The following is a 19,171-nucleotide window of genomic DNA, read 5'->3' on the forward strand; positions in this document are numbered from 1 at the left end:
AGTCCAGTGAGTGTTGTATAGAGTCCAGTGAGTGTGTGGGTAGAGTCCAGTGAGTGTGTGGGTAGAGTCCAGTGAGTGTGTGGGTAGAGTCCAGTGAGTGTGTGGGTAGAGTCCAGTGAGTGTGTGGGTAGAGTCCAGTGAGTGTGTGGGTAGAGTCCAGTGAGTGTGTGGGTAGAGTCCAGTGAGTGTGTGGGTAGAGTCCAGTGAGTGTGTGGGTAGAGTCCAGTGAGTGTTGTATAGAGCCGGTGCAAGAATGTCAGTGCAAAAAACAAAACAAGGGTGTCAGTGTAAATAGTCCGGGTAGACATTTGATTAACTGCAGTCTTATGACTTGGGGGTAGAAGCTGTTCAGGAGCCTTTTGGTTGCAGACTTGGCACTCTGGTACCGCTTGCCGTGCCGTAGTATAGAGAACAGTCTACGACTTGGGTGGCTGGAGTCTATGACAATTTTTAGGGCCTTCCTCTGACACCGCCTGGTATAGAGGTCCTGGATGACAGGGAGCTCATCCCCAGTGATGTACTGGGCCGTACGCACTACCCTCTGTAGCTCCTTGCGGTCGGACGCTAAGCAGCTTCCATACCAGACAGGGATGCAGCCAGTCAAGATGCTCTCAATGGTGCAACTGTTTTTGAGAATATTTTCAGCCTCCTGAGGGGGAAGAGGCATTGTCATGCCCTCTTCACGACTGTGTTGGTGGGTTTGGACTATCATAGGTCCTTAGTGATGTGGACACCGAGGAACTTGAAGCTCTCGACCCGCTTCACCACAGCCCTGTTTATGTGAATGTTTACTATAGTCCACGATTAGGTACTTTGTCTTGCTGACGTTGAGGAAGAGGTTGTTGTCCTGGCACCACACTGTCAGGTCTCTGACCTCCTCCCTTTAGGCTGTCTCATCATCATCGTCGGCGATCAGGCCTACCACTGTTGTGTTGTCTGCAAACTTAATGATGGTGTTGGAGTCATGCGTGGCCATGCAGTCATGGATGAACAGGGAGTACAGGAGGGGACTAAGCACGCACACCTAAAGGCCCCATGTTGAGGGTCAGCGTGGCGGAGGTGTTGTTGCCTACCTTCATCACCTGGGGCAGCCCATCAGGAAGTTTAATCTCAGGGTCCTTAACTTAGTGACGCGCTTAGAGGGCACTATGGTGTTGAACACTGAGCTTTAGTCAGTGAAAAGCATTCTCACATAGGTGTTCATTTTGTCCAGGTGGGAAAGGGCAGTGTGGAGTGCAATAGAGATTGCGTCATTTGTGGATCTGTTGGGGCAGTACGCGAATTTGATTGGGCCCAGAGGGCCTGGGATGATGTTGTTGATGTGAGCAATGAACAGCATTTCATGGCTACAGATGTGAGTGCTACGGAACGATAGTCATTTAGACAGGTTACCTTGGCATTCTTGGCCACAGGGACTATAGTTGTCTGCTTGAAACATATAGGTATTACAGACTGGATCAGGGAGAGGTTGAAAATGCTAGTGAAGACTCTTAACAGCTGGTCAGTGCATGCTCTCAGTATGCGCCCTGGTAGGCTAGCGTCACTGGACAGTTCGCGGCTGGGTTTCCCTTTGTAATCTGTGATAGTTTGCAAGCCCTGCCACGTCCAACGAGCATCAGAGCCGGAGTAGTAGGATTTGATCTTGGTCCTGTGTTAACTCTTTGCCTGTTTTATGGTTCGTTGGAGGGCGTAGCGGGATTTCTTAAAAGCATCCGTATTAGTGTCTCGCTCCTTGAAATCAGCAGCTCTAGCCATTAGCTCAGTGGGTATTTTGCCTGTAATCCATGGCTTCTGGTTGGGATATGTACATACAGTCCCCGTGGGGACGACGACTTCGATGCACTTATTAATGAAGTCGGTGACTGATGTGGTACATTCCTCGACCCTATTCCCTGTTTAGTGCACTACTTTTTCAAATCAGGGCATGCATAAGGAATAGGGTTTCACTTCAAACTCGGATGCAGACAGACTTAGAGCTTTAAAAGTGTCAAGGTCATCGACATGGTTTATATTGGGACATCAGCCATTACGTAACAAGTGCTGAGGGAAAAGTCCCTGCTTTTGAATCCAAAGGATGTTGTTTGCAATGTCCATCCGACGTTCATCCACTGTCCATCCGACGTTCACCCACTGTCCATCCGACGTTCATCCACTGTCCAGCCGACGTTCATCCACTGTCCAGCCGACGTTCATCCACTGTCCATCCGACGTTCATCCACTGTCCAGCCGACGTTCATCCACTGTCCATCCGACGTTCGTCTATTTCCTCCTGTTTTGTCCTGTAAATATGTATTGCTCCCATTCTTTCAGAAAGGTCAAACGTTGATGTGACGTCAGATTTTAAGGCCCATAGCTCTCTCTATGCACGACAAGCATAGAATCAGCCAATGGGCTATCAGGTTGCCTGTAAACAAAACCTGATGCTCGGCAACACCAAATTCATGTTTCTTTCCCCGTTATACGAGAGCACTTCCTGTGACTGAAGTGACAGTAATGTCTCTTTTAAGGTTGGTCACTGGGCAGCCTGAAATAACAGTGTGCTGTGGGATAGAGTTAAAGACAATGGGACTGAAGATAAAACTTTGATCAAAATTCCATAAGTTCTTTCTCACAAAGCTTGATTGAATCAGAGTGGAAATGACGTACAACAAAAACACAGACAGATTTCCTGTATCACACATTTCAGTAGCGTGTTGCATTAAACTGGCCTTGGACCATTAATGATATTCAGTGAGAGATAGATAGGCCCACAACTGCAGTAACAGCGCACATGGTAGTGTGTGCGTGATGTAACGTGCAGTGACAAACGACCTGCAGCCCACAGTGTGACAGTGATGACTGGGCTCTGCAGTGCGGCTGCTGGTTTGTGAAACAGTTTTCTGTTCGGTGGGTTTTCCCCCACCATCGAACCCCAGGCAATCTGTCAGGTCATAACAAGCATATAACTATGAATGTACGTACGTTCTCCTCATCCTGTCTTCGGCTTACTTTTGCATGCACACCAGAACACAAGACAAAAGGAACTATTCACTCGTAAAAGAAAACACCTAATGGGGTCTTTGCGATTATCAGGAAAATAAACCATTCTTGACTATGCAGCGAGGGACATACTTTCTATTAGTTACATAGCCACAAAAGATCACACACTTGAAAACTGATCCCTCAGCTGGGTAGCAAGAGGTTTCGTGGATCTTGTGAACAATGGTCACCTTGAATGTCCATACAGTCAGAGAGCCCACTAGGTAATAGGGCCGGTTGTTTGACCCCTGACCTCCAGGCAGCTCCACTGAAGCTGGAGAAACAGAACAGTGGAGGAGAAGAAGAGTAAGGAGAGGTAGTGGGGGATGACAACAGGCCATTGTCTGTGGGACAGTAACAGTTTCCTCATTCACAGCAACCAGGCACAGCCCGGGCATTTACATGTGTCTAAGGCATGGGGGGGGGCACATTATGTAACTTCGAGACTGAGAGAAAGTGCATTTCTAAGGGATATTTTGAATTGTTCATAAATCTGTTCTTCGTCCAGCATACACCCCTGCAACCAGACATGCTTTATTTACTTATTTGCTGGATGCAGAGTTCAACAGAGTTCATTAGCCCAAAAGTTAACATAATTGTGCTTACAGTAAATGTTTTCCATTGTATGTCTGTTTACATTGGTAGTCTATTGGATAGGAAATGTTTCGGGTAGGGGAGGAGAGGCACGCAACAATCTGAGTCGGTCTCCCTCGCAGGATGCATGTACGAGACATTCAGGGTGGGATTACAGGATGTTTGTTTCCCGCAGCTCACATCACTGAGTCAAAATAGAAGCGACTAATCAAAAAAATACCTTTCAACATAAATTGGGCGTTAACAGCCAAGATCCATCAAACAGTGCTGATGAAAGTCAGTGCCCTTCAAACTTGATATCTTGTATCATCCAGCAGACTTAAACGGTGATATATGAAATAGACTATTCTTCTGTCACAAAAGCAGCACAGAAAAAAAGGTGTTGCTGAGAGGAGAGCAAATATAATGTGTAAAGCAGGTCTAACACAATGGAATGGAATGTCTGAGCCCTGATCAGCCGAAGATGAACTACTAGCCAGTGGAATGGGCATTATAGGCACCGAGCATCATTAACATGTGTGCACGTACTCTCTCCTATACCCGCATTATTCTCAAATAGCAGCAAGGCAGGCAGGGGCGACATACGGCCAACCTTACCTGCATATCCCTTGGTATTGGTTGTGGTAATAAAACGTTTTAGATGGTAGCCTATATTATGTTAATTACGTGCGTAAAAGTTTGATTAGATTTTAAAGGACGCATTGATTAAATAATATGGTAGCTTTTATCATGTTTTAAAGTTGTAGCCTGTCAACATAAAATCGAACAATATTTCAATTGTGGAATAAAAACTTGTTTTTAAACAGCTAGGCTATGTGACACGGGCGCACTAACCTAACCCATATGGAGTTTATTAAAACGCCTACGTGTGCTAATCTCCAAGCCGATCTGACATTTTCCCCACTCACCTTGAACACATCACCATACGTGCCAGTCCCAATACGATGAATTAACTCGTAATCATTCAACGGGTCCAAAAACGAGACTCCAATAGTGGTATCCATGATTACAGACTGAACTGCGCCTGGACTCATATGCACGTTTTTATTCATTCATGACAACACATCCAGCGAATCAACCACTGGACGCACGTTAGAGTTCCAGTAAACCCTGGAGCGCAATACTCCACCACAATTCTGACAGGCAAATAGAGCTAATAGCCACAAATACTAGTCTTCTTTCCAGTCATTCATCTTATTCTAGCCGAATCACAACTGGGGTTGTAGGCTGGGTTTCTGTATAAGCACGTTGTGATATCTCCTGATATAAAAAGGTGCTTTATAAATACATTTGATCGATTTATTATGCACAGTCGTGTATCCAAGTCAAGTGATCTCAAATCCCAAGTGGTTTCCTGATATATAACAAAATATTACCACTCGGGAAAACAAACAAGCAGATGCACACTGTACATCCCAGACATCGATGAATACCCCTTCATGACATGTGAAACAGTACATCCACAATATTAAAAAGAGAAAGGGTATCATTTTAACTTATTTTATTATCTGCAGATAAAAAACAAACAAGTTATCAAGCAAAATACTACTGAATGTAGCTACCAGGGACACCTACAGCAATCCCATTGAAACAGTGTGTGGTCTTTCTGGTCACTTTCTATTGCCTATTGCAGCTCTGGCTAGTCTCAACTGAAGGCCACCTACATTAGAAAAAAAAGGCAAAGTATAAGGCAACAAATAGCTAGCATATAAAGAGCCAACGTAACAGAGTTGGACATTGTTACACAGTAATAGTCCGAATCACTTCCAGGGATTTCAATCAAAAAGATGAAAATTAAGATTCAAGGGCAGAAAATATAGAGTGGAATTCAGACTGCTTTCGAACAGAGCAATTCCCCCTTTCCAAAACAGGTTCTGGGACAGGGTGTTTTCACCATTACTTTGGCTTTACAGAGCTTCTACACATAAATCAGTGAGTACTCAAAGAGTTGATGTGCACTACTGCCCATTAGATCCACACAAAGTGACAGCAATTGAATGTTTTAAACGGCCTATGATACACAATCATTATTGAATCACAAGATTAAAAAGAATGACTTGGTTGACAAATCTGTTCAAACTTGATTAAAGTGACTTCCTCCACATGGACACGTGTGTCATGTTCTTACCGACCCTCTTATGACCTTAACAGGACTTATGATATGATTGCTAAAATAACCTTAAAAATAAAAAATAAAAAGCTCATCGCTGATGCATCAGTTGTGTGTATTGCCTTGCCTCTCAGTCGGTCCTACAGTCAGTCTCCCTTTGTTTTTCTCCCAATGGAAACTCTAGCCTGGTTCCAGATCTGTTTGTGCTGTATAGACACTCCTATGACAAGGACCATGAGAGTTGGCTATACAACACAACCAGACATGGGAACCAGGCTGGAGAAAGTTCTACAGCCAGAGTTCTCCTTCTACAGAGATTTGCGCTGGCGCTTCATGAACGACATGGTGTAGTCTCCCGACTGCGTGCTCTTCTGCCTCTTCATTTGAACCTGTGACTGGGCGGTGAGCTGGAGCTTGATGGCACTGGAGTTGATCTTGGCTGCCGACAGCAGCTCCTTCATGCCTTTCATCTTCTTGCTCTGGAAGGCCACCAGGGGACCCATGCTGGGGGAAGGCAGCTGTTGGGCAGGAGAGGGCACCGGGCTGGGGGACTTGGCCTTGCCTTCTGGGTCTCCACCGCGGAGTCCTGAGGAGCGACGCCGCGTCCCACCCTCCCCACCTACTTTCTTGGCCTGGGCGGGCTGGGTTGGTGGTGGGACAGGGGTGGTGGGGGTGGATTGTGTAGGAGGGGAAGCTTGGTCTTCCAGTTTGGACTCACGTCTCGGCCCACGTCTTCGCCCTTCGCGGGGGTCCTCGCTGGATTGGTCGTCGTCGTCTTGGGGCTCCGGCTCTTTGGTGATGATAGACACTTTCTGACGAATCTGTGGAGGATGTAACAGTGAACAAGGATATAATAGTGTTTAAAGGGTGGTTTGTGAAAACATCTAGTTGGGTTAAATAGGTTATAAAGTGACTAGGGATGCCTTTAAAGGGATAGTCCAGTCTTGTGGTGGTGTGATTACCTGTGCGTCAAAACGACTGAGGGACTGAACCAGGTAGGTGGCCCAGCCCACGTGGAGGACGGGGGTGGGGCTTCCCTCCTCCCACTTACAGATACCGTCATAAAACCGCAACAGGTGGGCAAAGCATTCTGGGTCCTGGAGGGCCGAGAGGGCGGCGGCCTGTATGGGCTGGTCCTGAGGTGGAGAGAGAAGGGGCGAGAGAGGGAAGAAAGGGGGCGAGAGAGAGGGAAGAAAGGGGGCGAGAGAGAGGGAAGAAAGGGGGCGAGAGAGGAAAGAAAGGGGGCGAGAGAGAGGGAAGAAAGGGGGGCGAGAGAGAGGAAGAAAGGGGCGAGAGGGAAGAAAGGGGGCGAAGAGAGGGAAGAAAGGGGGCGAGAGAGAGGGAAGAAAGGGGGCGAGAGAGAGGGAAGAAGGGGGGGGCGAGAGAGAGGGAAGAGAGGGGGCGAGAGAGAGGGAAGAGAGGGGGCGAGAGAGAGGGAAGAGAGGGGGGCGAGAGAGAGGGAAGAGAGGGGGGGGCGAGAGAGAGGGAAGAGAGGGGGCGAGAGAGAGGGAAGAGAGGGGGCGAGAGAGAGGGAAGAGAGGGGGGCGAGAGAGAGGGAAGAGAAATTAATGGAACATAGGAAGGAAATGAGTAGATAATAGACAGAGGGGGGAAGTTAGATGAATGGGGTCCATTCAATACATCAATGAAAGGCAGCTGTCATATGAGATATTATTAATGCATCATTCTGGGACATGAGATTAAAATGAGAAGTGAAAAAATGTTTATTCGGTTCTTAATGATGTAACGACTAGTAGAATTGTACCTTTTCTCCTCCCTCCCCTCCGCTCTCGGCAGCTGCAGCCGTCTCCTTCAGCAGGGTGGGGATGACGTCGTTGGCGATGTCGAAAAATTCCTTGTAGATCTCTTCGTCCTCGCGGAAGTAGTTGTAGCTGGGGGAGTGAGATCATCGTAGATTGTTATAAAGCACATGAGGTCAGTTCATGATGACCTTTCATTCATTCAATTAGGTTATTTATTTTCCACGTATGCAGTAAAAGGGATATTAAAATGTGTGAACACTTGTATCCCTTCTTTTCAAGAACCCAAAAACATGACAGAAAATACTCAAACGGCATGTTATTTATGTTGGTAGATCACACGCCATGATCCTTGTTGTCGTGACAGCAAGCAGAGGGAGCCGAGACTGAAGAACAATGTGTGAAACAGGAAAGGCAGAGAGGTAAAGGGAAGTCGAGAGGAGAGGGAATGTACAGACTTGCCTTTCTGGTGCACACATCCCAGAGACAGAAAGAGACCAACAGAGAAACAGGAGGAAATCGGCCCCGTCGGCTGTTCCCTGTGATCGGGTCGGTTAGTATTTTTAGCCCCTGCAGGCCGATGGACAGTGTTTAAATAGGAGTAAAGTGCAGGTTTACTGCCCCACGAGGATCAGAGCCAAGCCTGGAGGAAAGCTCCCTGCGATTGCTTGTCCTGAGAACATCGTATTTAGGCAACACACACCCTGTTAGTCAGACAGAATTATGCCCCTTGAAGATATGCATGCAATATAATGAGTATAGTGCCATACAAAACCATAAGCTAGCCTGAAAAGACATGGTCAAACAACTTGTTCCAGATTTAAGTCTACAAAACACTGTAATTAAGAGCCTAACGTTTCTGAGAGACATCTGCTGCCCCCTACTGTCAGAAAGGTGAAACAGTAACTGGTGTAAATTGGAAAAAGATGGTCAAAAGGTCAAAAGATGGTCAGCAAAAGATGGTCAAAAGGGTTTGCCTCAGTATCCATGGTTTCAATACTAATAATTAATATGTAAACTTCGTAATTTATGTAAACTTCGTTGTTGTTGTATTTTACCCCTTTTTCTATCCAATTTCAATCGTCTCGTCGCTGCAACTCTCCAACGAGCTCGAGAGGCAAAGGTCGAGTCATACGTCCTCAAAAAACATGCCCCGCCAAACCGAGCTTCTTAACACTGCTCGCTTAACCCAGAAGCCAGCCGCAGCAATGTATAGGAGTTAACACCGTTCACCTGATGACAGAGGTCAGCCTGCAGGCACCCAGCCCACCACAAAGAGTCGCTAGAGCGCGATGAGCTAAGTAAAGCCGACCCCCCCCCAGCCAAACCCTCATCGTACCTGGACAATGCTGGGTAAATTGCGCACCGCCCTGTCACGGCCGGTTGTCATACAGCCCAGGATCCAACCTGGGACTGTGGTGAGGCCTCTAGCACTGCGATGCAGTGCCTTAGAACGCTGTGCCACTCGGGAGGTGAAATTGGACTTTTATAGCCCTTTTCATTACATAAACAATCAATAAGGCATTACATTAGGGAAGTTAAGGGACACTTAAAATGAATGATGCCAAAGGTTATTTCTGTGGGCCAAACATACCTTTTTACCATAAAACACAGATCGTTGACACAGAGCAGCAGTGTAAGGAGCATACAGAAGGTAGCTAAGCTTGTGGCTCCAGTAACTTACTCCTGCATGACCTGTGCAGCCTCGGCCCAGGCCCCCAGTGCCTCCCGGACCTCCCTGTGTCTGTAGTGGTAGCCAGCCAGGTACATGAAAGGGTAGATGTGTTCGTTGTTGTAGTACTTCTTAGCAGAGTTCACAGCCTGGAAAAAAAATAAAAACACACCTACTTGCACGGCATGAATAACTCCTCAAAATGAGCCGATTAAATAACTCAAGGATGATTTTGTTAAGATGACGTTTCAAATCAAAATGTCACCGCTTCAATGTTGGTGTACAGATCCACACACTCACTTGAAGGTGGATGGTGTAGGGGTTCTCTTTGCCAGGGAGGGGCTCCTGGTCCTCCAGGTCAGCCAGGGTGCCCATGGCCATAGGGTATCTGTGGCACAGCAATGGCAAAGAGCGACTTGGGTTGAAATGACAGAACAATAAAACATGCTTACCACAGAAAATAATTAATTTGGATGTAAACCAATAAGCATTTTCACCACAACACTTCAAAACTAATTTAGTATTTTTAACAAGCTTTTGAGATAAAAAAATAAATAAAAAGAATCACCTTTCCAGGTCTCCTCGCTCATAGAGCAGCCATAGAAGCCTCTGTGTAGGAAACAGATCAGAGACCGAGGACAACACAGAGAAACATTGATGAGGTAAATATAAACTACTGTTCCAGCCAGCTTGATGTCTTCGATGATGCCAACAGGTGTGTTTTAGGTGAAACTCTCCCCATACAATATTAATTATATCACACTTATCATCCCCCAATGTGCTGATGGTGGTCACACCTGTTGAAGCTGTAGCATCTCAGAGCTGTCAGTGTGCAGGTCCAGTGAAGGGTTGATGGCACACACCATGAAGGCCACCTCCATGTTCCTGTTACACTTCATATAGGAGCCCTTCAGGTACAGCCAGCTCTGGAGGACAGGGGGAGATGGGGGTTAAGGTTGAGAGGTGTTGTACTGTGTTTACAAGTTCAAGGTGAGTGTGTGTAGTAGTAGTAGTATGTAGTTGATAAGTAGCTATATTAAAAAAGGTGTGTGAGTGCATGTTATAATGTAATGTTATTGCAAGGGGTGGAAGTATCTCTGTACCTTACTTACCCTCTCGCCGACACCGGCGGCAACTGTCTGCCCCCTCCGGTCCTCGTTGCCCTTGCCGTGCCAGGTGACCTCAGCGGTCTCCTCTCCGTTCTTGCCAAAGATGACCCAGGCATGGTCCTCGGACAGGGCGAGGTGAACGTCCCGCAGCCCCAGAACCTGGCACGCCGCCACCACTGCAAATGCCACCCCCGAGCTGTCCAGCTTTGTGCCTGTTCAAAATAAAGAAAAGCAATAGGATTGAGTTAGTAACAGCTTTAGCCTCCTTCAGACAAAACAACCTTGTATTTTAGTCAAACTATACAACATGCTTTCCTGTTTGTGAACAATGGTTTTTATTGGGTCACAAGGGCAATACAAACACACAAAAAAATACCATTACCTTTTCTGGTTATTTTGTATTTTTCCCCCCACTTACACACCGTCCCATCCCCACCTATCCCAAACACCCCAGGCGGACCCACTCACAATAAATAAATGATACATTTAAAAAAATGCACACACTACCAATCAAATGTTTGGACAGACCTACTCATTCCAGGGTTTCTTTATTTTACCATTTTCTACATTGCAGAATAATAGTGAAGACATCAAGACTATGAAATAACATATGGAATCAGGTAGTCCCCCAAAAGGTGTTAAACGAATCAAAATATATTTTATATTTGAGATTCTTCAAAGTAGCCACCCTTTGCCTTGATATATATATATATGCCATTTAGCAGACGCTTTTATCCAAAGCGACTTACAGTCATGTGTGCATACATTCTACGTATGGGTGGTCCCGGGAATCGAACCCACTACCCTGGCGTTACAAGCGCCATGCTCTACCAACTGAGCTACAGAAGGACCAGCTTTGCACACGCTTGGCATTCTCTCAACCAGCTTCATGAGGTAGTCACCTGGAATGCATTTCAAAAGAAAAAAGTGTGCCTTGTTAAAAGTTAATTAGCAAAAATGATTTCCTTCTTAATACGTTTTAGTCAATCAGTTGTGTTGTGACAAGGTAGGGATGATATACAGAAGATAGCCATGTTTGGTAATAGACCAAGTCCATATTATGGCAAGAACACCTCAAATAAGCAAAGAGAAATTACAATCCACCATTAATTTAAGACATGAAGGTCAGTCAAATCTGGAACATTTCAAGAACTTTGAAAGACTCTTCAAGTGCAGTCGCAAAAAACATAAAGCGCTATGATGAAACTAGCTCTCAAGTTCATTAGTTACCAGCCTCAGAAATTGCAGCCTGAATAAATGTGTCACAGAGTTCAAGACACATCTCAACATCAACTGTTCAGAGGAGACTGCGTGAATCAGGCCTTCATGGTTGAATTGCTGCAAAGAAACCACTGATAAAGGACACCAATAATAAGAAGAGAGTTGCTTGGGCCAAGATACACGAGCAATGGACATTAGACAGGTGGAAATCTGTCAGTTGGTCTGATCAGTCCAAATTTGAGATGTTTGGTTCCAACCGCCGTGTCTTTGTGAGACGCAGAGTAGGCGAACGGATGATCTCCCCATGTGTGGTTCCCACCGTGAAGCATAGAGGAGGAGGTGTGATGATGCTATGCTGGTGACACTCAGTTATTTATTTAGAATTCAAGGCACACTTAACCAGCAGGGCTACCACAGCATTCTGCAACGATACGCCATCCCATCTGGTTTGCGCTTAGTGGGACTATCTGTTCTTCAACAGGACAATGACCCAACACAGCTACAGGCTGTGTAAGGGATATTTGAACAAGGAGAATAATGGAGTGCTGCATCATATGACCTGGCCTCCATCATCACCCAACCCAATTGAGATGGTTTGGGATGAGTTGGACCGCAGAGTGAAGGAAAAGCAGCCAACAAGTGCTCAGCATATGTGGGAACTCATTCAAGACGGTTGGAAAAGTATTCCTAATTTAGCTGGTTCCAGGTGAAGCTTGTTGAGAGAATGGCTACTTTAAAGAATCTCAAATATATTTTGATTTGTTTAACATTTTTTTGGGAACTAAAGAAAAAAACCTTGAATGAGTAGGTGTGTCCAAACGTTTGACTAATACTATCTGTCCCCCACGCATGCACACAAGTTGGGGGTCACTTGGAAAAGTCCTTGTTATTGAAAGTAAAGCACATTTTTTGTCCATTAACCCTACATCAAATTGATCAGTCTATTCTTGTTCTGAGAAATGAAGGCAATTCCATGTGAGGAATTGCCAAGACACTGAAGATCTCATACAATGCTGTGTTGTCCCTTCACAGTACAGCACAAACTGTCTCTAACCAGAATAGAAAGAGGAGTGGGAGGCCCCGGTGGACAACTGAGCAAGAGGACAAGTACATTAGTGTGTCTAGTTTGAGAAACAGATGCCTCACAAGTCCTCATAAGTTTTTATAATGATGAATTAGCCTTTTAAAATGATAGAATAAGACATATGATTTGATCAGCCATGTACCCCAAATCCTACCTGTGATGAGACTGAAGAGGGATTGGATGTGGGCGCGGTCCTTAAAGTAGGAGCGGCTCAGGCTGTTCCAGATGACGTCAGACACCTTCTTCACCAGTTCCCTGCTGGATCCACCAGCAGGCCTGCGGTACTGAGACAGGTCCACTGCTCCCCGGATTTGGGCAGTAAAACGCTCACGTAGGGCCGACAGCATCCCTAACTCCACTGTAGGGAAGCAGGAGTTTGGACAGTCGGGCTCCAGTGGCTCGAAGCGCACCCCCGGGACATTTATTGGTATGACCCGGTTCACGGCCAGGAAGTGTTCAACGAAGCCCAGGACCAATGAGAGAAGGGCCAGGTCCGGTTCGGGTTTACGGAGCTCCGCATCGAACAACGCAACCACACCATCGATCCCCTTTAGGGGAAAGTGTTTCTTCTGGGCTGAATGTAGTCCCATGTCGAACCCTCTCCTCCTTCACAGCTCGCAGTCACTCACTAGGCCGGTGTGTCTTCTCCACTCTCAGCTGCAGTGATGTCATAGGGGCTGGATGAGAGCAAAGTGTAAATCAGTACCAGCACACACATTGAAATCAGTTATACTGTACTTTCCCCTAACACTCAAAGGCCTTTGTATGGCTTCTTTCACTTTGTGCAAAAAAAACTGTAGACTGACCAGCCTAAGTGGGCGTGGCACAAATATCCATTCATTACGCAAAATAGGTTTAAAAAAAAAGTTAAACTAATACTGGGTACAAATATTGATATCTGATACAAACTGGGCTAACTCGCTAATAACAATGTTGTAAAATAATATCAAACCCAGGTAATAGCATGATAGTTTAAATGGTTAGATAAAATTTCACCACCCCACACAAGATCATAAAATTAACAATAAGCTATTAAGATTAATTTTTGGTCAAGACCAAAGACGAAGGTTGAGGAATTTGATGGACAGGCAGGTGCAGTTAGCAACAATATGCAAATAGGCTATGTAATATGCCAAAGCTAGCCAGCTATGCTAGCAGGTATAATAGCAAAACATGCACAACTAGATGAAAATACAACTATTATTTGTATTCCAATCGATTTATAAACCTTCCCGAACTCATAGCCCGCTCGTAAGCTTATTAATATTTCGAAAGAAAGCTAATACGCACCCGTTAGTTCAATGCTACATCCACATGTTTTTGTTTGTGCCTTGCTTTTGCCGCGCAGTTCTATGACTGTATTCGGTCTGTTCAAATGTGTCAGAACTTTGGCGCGCCTTCAAATTGCTACCAACAATGCAGAGTCGTGCTTAATCGAAGATTAGACAGTTCAAAGTATTTGCAGCTCTACTAAGCTGCGCACCCGGCGCTCAGTTTAAACGTGTTTGAACGAGACCCCTTTTGTCCTTCCTTTATTGACTGGACAGATGCATGTATGGAAATGTAGTTCAACTTTACACCATTGTTGCCAAAACGTTCTAAATAAGATCACCGGAGAAGACAACATTATAACGCGTTTATTGAAACATTGATGGCAAGTCTCGTGATAAACATTACATCATGAAAAGAGGCGGGCACACACCCATATTTTTCTTCTTCAAATGAACGCATTAACGTTTTTCTGTAGGCAAAGTCATTTTTTAATCACATTTTAAAATCACATTCAGGCATCCGTGAGACACAGCATTAAATAAAAATAGGCTTTAATTATAGGGCCTTAAATGGTTGGCAAACACAAAAAGACTTCATACATGCTCATGGGCAAGCTCATTTGAAACCTAGTCTGATCATCTTATATAATGTCGCCTAGTAGTTCCCCAGACAACTAGGTTAAGGTTAAGGCAATGTTTTATACAGAAATGTGATATTGCATAGGCAGGGATGGGCAAAAATGATTAAATAAAATGACAAAATACCATAAAGATCGAGGCATCAAAATAAATCACAGAATACTTGTATTTTGAAATGTATTTAATTGAAATACAGTTTTACATTTGCAAGTAGCAATCCCAAACATAAACAACATTCTCAGTAACAGTTACAAAAACATTACATTTACTTGCTGTGACTGTGATATGTGTTGTTTTATCTACCTTAGTTGAATGCACTGACTTGAGTCACTCTGGAAACTAGTTTCTGCTGAATGACCTAAATGTATGTGTGGAACTGAACATACCAAAATGAACTGCAAAGCACACTGGGTATTATTATTGGCCTTGTTTCAGGGGGCATGTCTAGATGGAATACAACTTTACCTAATTATCCTAACCTGCTACAAAAGTCAATTTTGACAAAAGCCATAGCCCTTCCAGACAAAACCTTGATTTGGGTGGAGCTCATTAGCATAATACTTAGCATGCTTTGCGATTGTCTATTTTTTTCATACAGATTTATTATTAATTTACTTAGCAGATGCTGTTATCACACCATAGTGCAATCAGACTTCTGATATCAATGCAGGGTGAAAGGGGACCACAAAATAATGAACCGCTATAATTAAGAATAATATATATAGTATTTTGTATTTGAAAAATACTAATTACAGCTCTTGAAAGTATCTTGTTAAAAAATGCATTGGAGTGTAGTTCTGCCCAGTGTAATACACATTACAAAATACTCAGAAGCAATTGAACTACACCAAACAAAAATATAAACGCAACATGGAAAATGTTGGTCCCATGTTTCATGAGCTGAAATAAAATAAATGTTTCATAAGCACAAAAAGCTTATTCCTTTCAAATTTTGTGCACAGAAGTCTCAATTTTTTAGGGAGCTTGCAATTGGCATGCTGACTGCAGAAATGTCCACTGGAGCTGTTGCCAGAGAATTTAATGTTCATTTCTCTACCATAAGCTGCCTCAAAGGCAGTTTTACAAAATGTAACAGTATGTCCAACCGGCCTCAGAACCGCAGACCACGTGTATGGCGTCGTGTGGGCACGCGTTTTGCAGAGGTCAACGTTGTGAACAGAGTGCCCCATGGTGGCGGTGGGGTTATGGTATGGGCAGGCATAAGCTACGGACAACGAACACCATTTATTTGACCTTTATTTAACTAGGCAAGTCAGTTATAAACAAATTCTTATTTTCAATGACAGCCTAGGAACAGTGGGTTAACTGCCTTGTTCAGGGGCAGAACAACAGATTTTTACCTTGTCAGCTCGGAAACAAGATCTTCCATCCTTCTGGTTACGAGTCCAATGCGCTAACCACTAGGCTACCTGCCGCACCAATTACATTTTATCGATGACAATTTGAATGCACAAAAATACTGTGATGAGATCCATTGGGCCCATTGTGAGGCCCATTTTGTTTTAAGGTATCTGTGACCAATCTGTATTCCCAGTCATGTGAAATCCATAGATTAGGGCCTAATGAATTTATTTCAATTGACTGATTTCCTCATATGAACTGTAACAGTAAAAATGTATGAAATTATTCCATTTTGCTTTACATTTTTGTTCTGTACACATATTTCCAATACATGTAACAGAAATACTGCCCATCTATGTGAATAGGCCTACACTGGGCTTTGCTTTTTGTTTTATAGCCTAAGCACTCTATAAGGCCAATTTACATTCTCAAATGAGAAAACATAGGGTCATGTTTGCATAATAAAATGTGGTAGGTATTTTGCCAAAAACAGGCTATACATTTATAAACACAATGGGAAAATGTTGGGTATAGCCCTTTAAATGAGCTAACGTCAAATGTCCGCCTTGTTTCGCTCCTGTACACTCACAGCGCTTCAGTACGTGCGCTTGAAGGTGCACAGGCTCGGTGACACTTGCACCCAGCTCTTTGGGAATAGGAGGAAAGTCGGAAGAAAAGGTTATTTTAAGGACAGCAATAACAACATTTATTCTCACCGTTACTGTGCAGAATATTGTGAAATTACAGGAAGATGGCAGATTCAATGACCCAGTCCGCCCAGATATCATCGTCGCAGGGGCTTGCCGATGGACAGAACTCTGTTGCGGCCAAAGACTCAAAAATGTCGGGTAAGACGGATGTCATTCTATGTTGCAATAGTCAACATAGAAATGCTGTTTAAACGTTAAGTAACACAGGTGCTTTGAAATAAAGTAGCCCGTTGCTCTAATGTAAGACCGTCAAAAAAACAATGTTTTAGGACCGTGAAAGGCAGGTACATTTAAAATGCTTAGTTCTACACTTATTTGTTCGTTGGGAAGGTTAACCAGTATATTGTCCTTGTCTCTGTAAGCACTTGACATAGTCAAGTTGTTGAACAAGTAGTCCATACCTTGTAAACTGATGATTTTGCATTATTGTGTGCGTCAAAGGGTGCTAAATATCCTAATATTAGACGTCCTACTTGACCAACAAACACCCACCGCCCTCTATGGGATCGAACGATACTCCACTGACGAGAAATTGTTTTAGAACACTGTTACCACCTACCCGTCGTTGGTTCGAGAAACGCGCACCACGATTTGATGGAACACCAAACGAGTCTACTTGCTTTGCTAAAGTTCTCTCAACCTCTGCAATCCCGAACTTTGTATTAACCAGACAAGAAAACCGAACGCAATGCCACATTTGATTCTCTATTTGGGCCACGGTGAAATGGCTACATGTTGCAGGGACTGTGATCTGCACTGCAGATTCATTGTTACCAATGATTTGTATATACACTAGTTGACTGTCAGGGGGCGCTGTTTTGAAGTCACTGTTCCTCTATCTTGGCACTCCACCATTGTTAAAAAAGATTAGCTATATAAATTAATGTTTTAATTTATACATTCGTTTTTGCCACATTTATTCTATTAGGCACCATACTGCATACTTATTCAATTGTGAGGTTAACATTTTTTTTCCCCCTTAAAAGTATATGTTTTAGAGATTAATGTCTCGACTACAATAAAAACATACACAAATGCATGTCATTTTGTCCTTGAAACATGTAAATGAAATACTGTAGAATTCCAGTCCTACTGGGGAGTTCCCATATTGCCTACTGGTGGTTTCAAAGCTTCTCAAGTCAGTTAAGAACAAATTCTTATTTTCAATGATGGCCTAGGAACAGTGGGTTAACTGCCTTGTTCAGGGGCAGGACGCCAGATTTGTACTTTGTCAGCTCGGGGTCCAACACTCTAACCACGAGACGACCTGCCTCACATCAATACATGGATGGCATCAACAATCCAGGGTTTATATACATTGTTGATTGTTATTGCGCAACTGCACATTTAAGGGAGGACCTCTTAAAGGCCTGCTGTTGTTTTTTCTGTTGCCAAATCAACTCCACATTGGTCAACAAAGCCATGCAAGAATATTAGTGCTTCAAAGTCCAATCCCTCTAAATTGGTTTGTTATGATGCATTGATTCTATGGTTTGTTTTTTGTTTCTATTTTGTCATTGGCTGAATGATTGGAGGGAGGAAAGGACACTGTTGTCTCTGCAACAGTCTTCAAACTGACAGTTTATTGTCCATTAGGGAAGGGCATTTCAAATAGTTTAATCCATCTATTCAGCGAACCATGTCTCACTAATTAAACTTGAAACAAGCCTCTGTTGGGAGTACATTTGTGTATTAGGCTATAATTTCCTGTATATTATGCAATATTGGCAAATACTTATGGGGCACTGATAGTAAAATAAATGTTACACTGCCATACATGCACTCAACATATTCAGTTGGCCTTGCTGTTATGGTTTTTGTCATTGTTTTCCATTGTCTTTAATCTGTTTCTCTTTTGTTCAATTTGTTGGTGCATTGGGTGGGGAATGGAATTTCTCTTCGGGGGGGACTGTGGGGGAGGTCTTGGATGGTTGAGGGGCAGCTCTTTGGGAACTGTTGGGGGGGTCTTGAGCAGAGCGTTGACTCTGGTTGCTTCTGTGTCGCTCTGGATGGGAGGCTGTTCGATGACCAATGTGATGTAGTTGTTGAGCGGCTTCACTGCATGTATATTGTATTTAATTTTTGAAAATATTCAATTAAAAAAATGTTATGCTAAAGTAGCCTAATCAGATGATCAATGTACAAACTGCTCTTAAATAGAAAATCGTTACCTTATTGGTTGACCTACAGGTTGTGTGTTACAGGCTTATTTTACCGTATGTTAACAACTAACCCTTTTAAATGTAGTTTGTACTGTATATCATTTCAAAGGCATGCTAAAAAAGGGACCCAGCTCATATTGCCAACGGGGAATGCTTTTGTAATCTGTTCAAGGCTGAATACCAGTTATATTGCCTCAAGGGTGTGTCACAAAGGCATTTACGAACTTGTACATTTTTCAAAGGTGAGTAATATTTACGCTTAGATCAAACCGACCGCGTCATTGCATTTTGGTACACCAGGATTACGTTAATTTCCAATCCAAGGCTGTGTTTGCCTTGCAGCATTGCGTTGGGTGTGGTGCATATGTTGGACGTCTCAAACGTATGCATCAGACTATATGCGTAGTCGGCTTGACAGAAATGGAAGCAGAAGGTGAATGTTGAACTTTAGTTATACAT

At 43.9% G+C, this 19,171-nt stretch overlaps 3 protein-coding genes across 8 annotated transcripts in view; 1 reads left to right on the forward strand and 2 right to left on the reverse strand.

Moving 5' to 3' along the window:
* LOC124014036 (mitogen-activated protein kinase kinase kinase kinase 2-like) overlaps positions 1-4,973 on the reverse strand; it is a 43,012-nt gene extending 38,039 nt beyond the window's left edge. For all 3 annotated transcript variants that reach the window (XM_046328696.1, XM_046328694.1, XM_046328693.1), the window contains exon 1: positions 4,521-4,973. Coding sequence is in view for 2 of the 3 variants with exons in the window: in XM_046328694.1 (XP_046184650.1) it covers positions 4,521-4,664 (144 nt within the window). In the remaining variant the exon portion in view is untranslated. The remainder of the gene's footprint in view (positions 1-4,520) is intronic.
* Positions 4,974-5,098: 125 nt separating this feature from the next.
* Positions 5,099-14,075, reverse strand: LOC124014037 (menin-like). Of its 2 annotated transcripts, none has more exons than XM_046328698.1 (10): positions 13,859-14,075; positions 12,723-13,245; positions 10,267-10,475; positions 9,952-10,080; positions 9,723-9,763; positions 9,455-9,542; positions 9,167-9,303; positions 7,488-7,614; positions 6,685-6,858; positions 5,099-6,543 (listed from the first exon to the last, which is right to left on the reverse strand). In XM_046328698.1, the coding sequence occupies exons 2-10, from the start codon at positions 13,156-13,158 to the stop codon at positions 6,031-6,033; spliced, it is 1,854 nt and encodes a 617-aa protein (XP_046184654.1). In that variant the 5' UTR covers positions 13,159-13,245; positions 13,859-14,075; the 3' UTR covers positions 5,099-6,030. The 2 variants fall into 2 exon arrangements, with proteins under 2 accessions (XP_046184654.1, XP_046184653.1); XM_046328697.1 differs by having other exon boundaries at positions 10,258-10,475.
* Positions 14,076-16,397: 2,322 nt separating this feature from the next.
* Positions 16,398-19,171, forward strand: part of rtn3 (reticulon 3) — a 34,543-nt gene continuing 31,769 nt past the window's right edge. Inside the window, exon 1 of one of the 3 annotated variants that reach the window (XM_046329376.1) lies at positions 16,398-16,688. In XM_046329376.1, the coding sequence (XP_046185332.1) occupies positions 16,592-16,688 (97 nt within the window). In that variant the 5' untranslated portion in view covers positions 16,398-16,591. The remainder of the gene's footprint in view (positions 16,689-19,171) is intronic. The other 2 variants (XM_046329377.1, XM_046329378.1) reach the window with 2 other exon arrangements.

This window comes from Oncorhynchus gorbuscha, linkage group LG25 (assembly GCF_021184085.1).
Source record: "Oncorhynchus gorbuscha isolate QuinsamMale2020 ecotype Even-year linkage group LG25, OgorEven_v1.0, whole genome shotgun sequence".
In the NCBI taxonomy this organism is placed as follows: domain Eukaryota; kingdom Metazoa; phylum Chordata; class Actinopteri; order Salmoniformes; family Salmonidae; genus Oncorhynchus; species Oncorhynchus gorbuscha.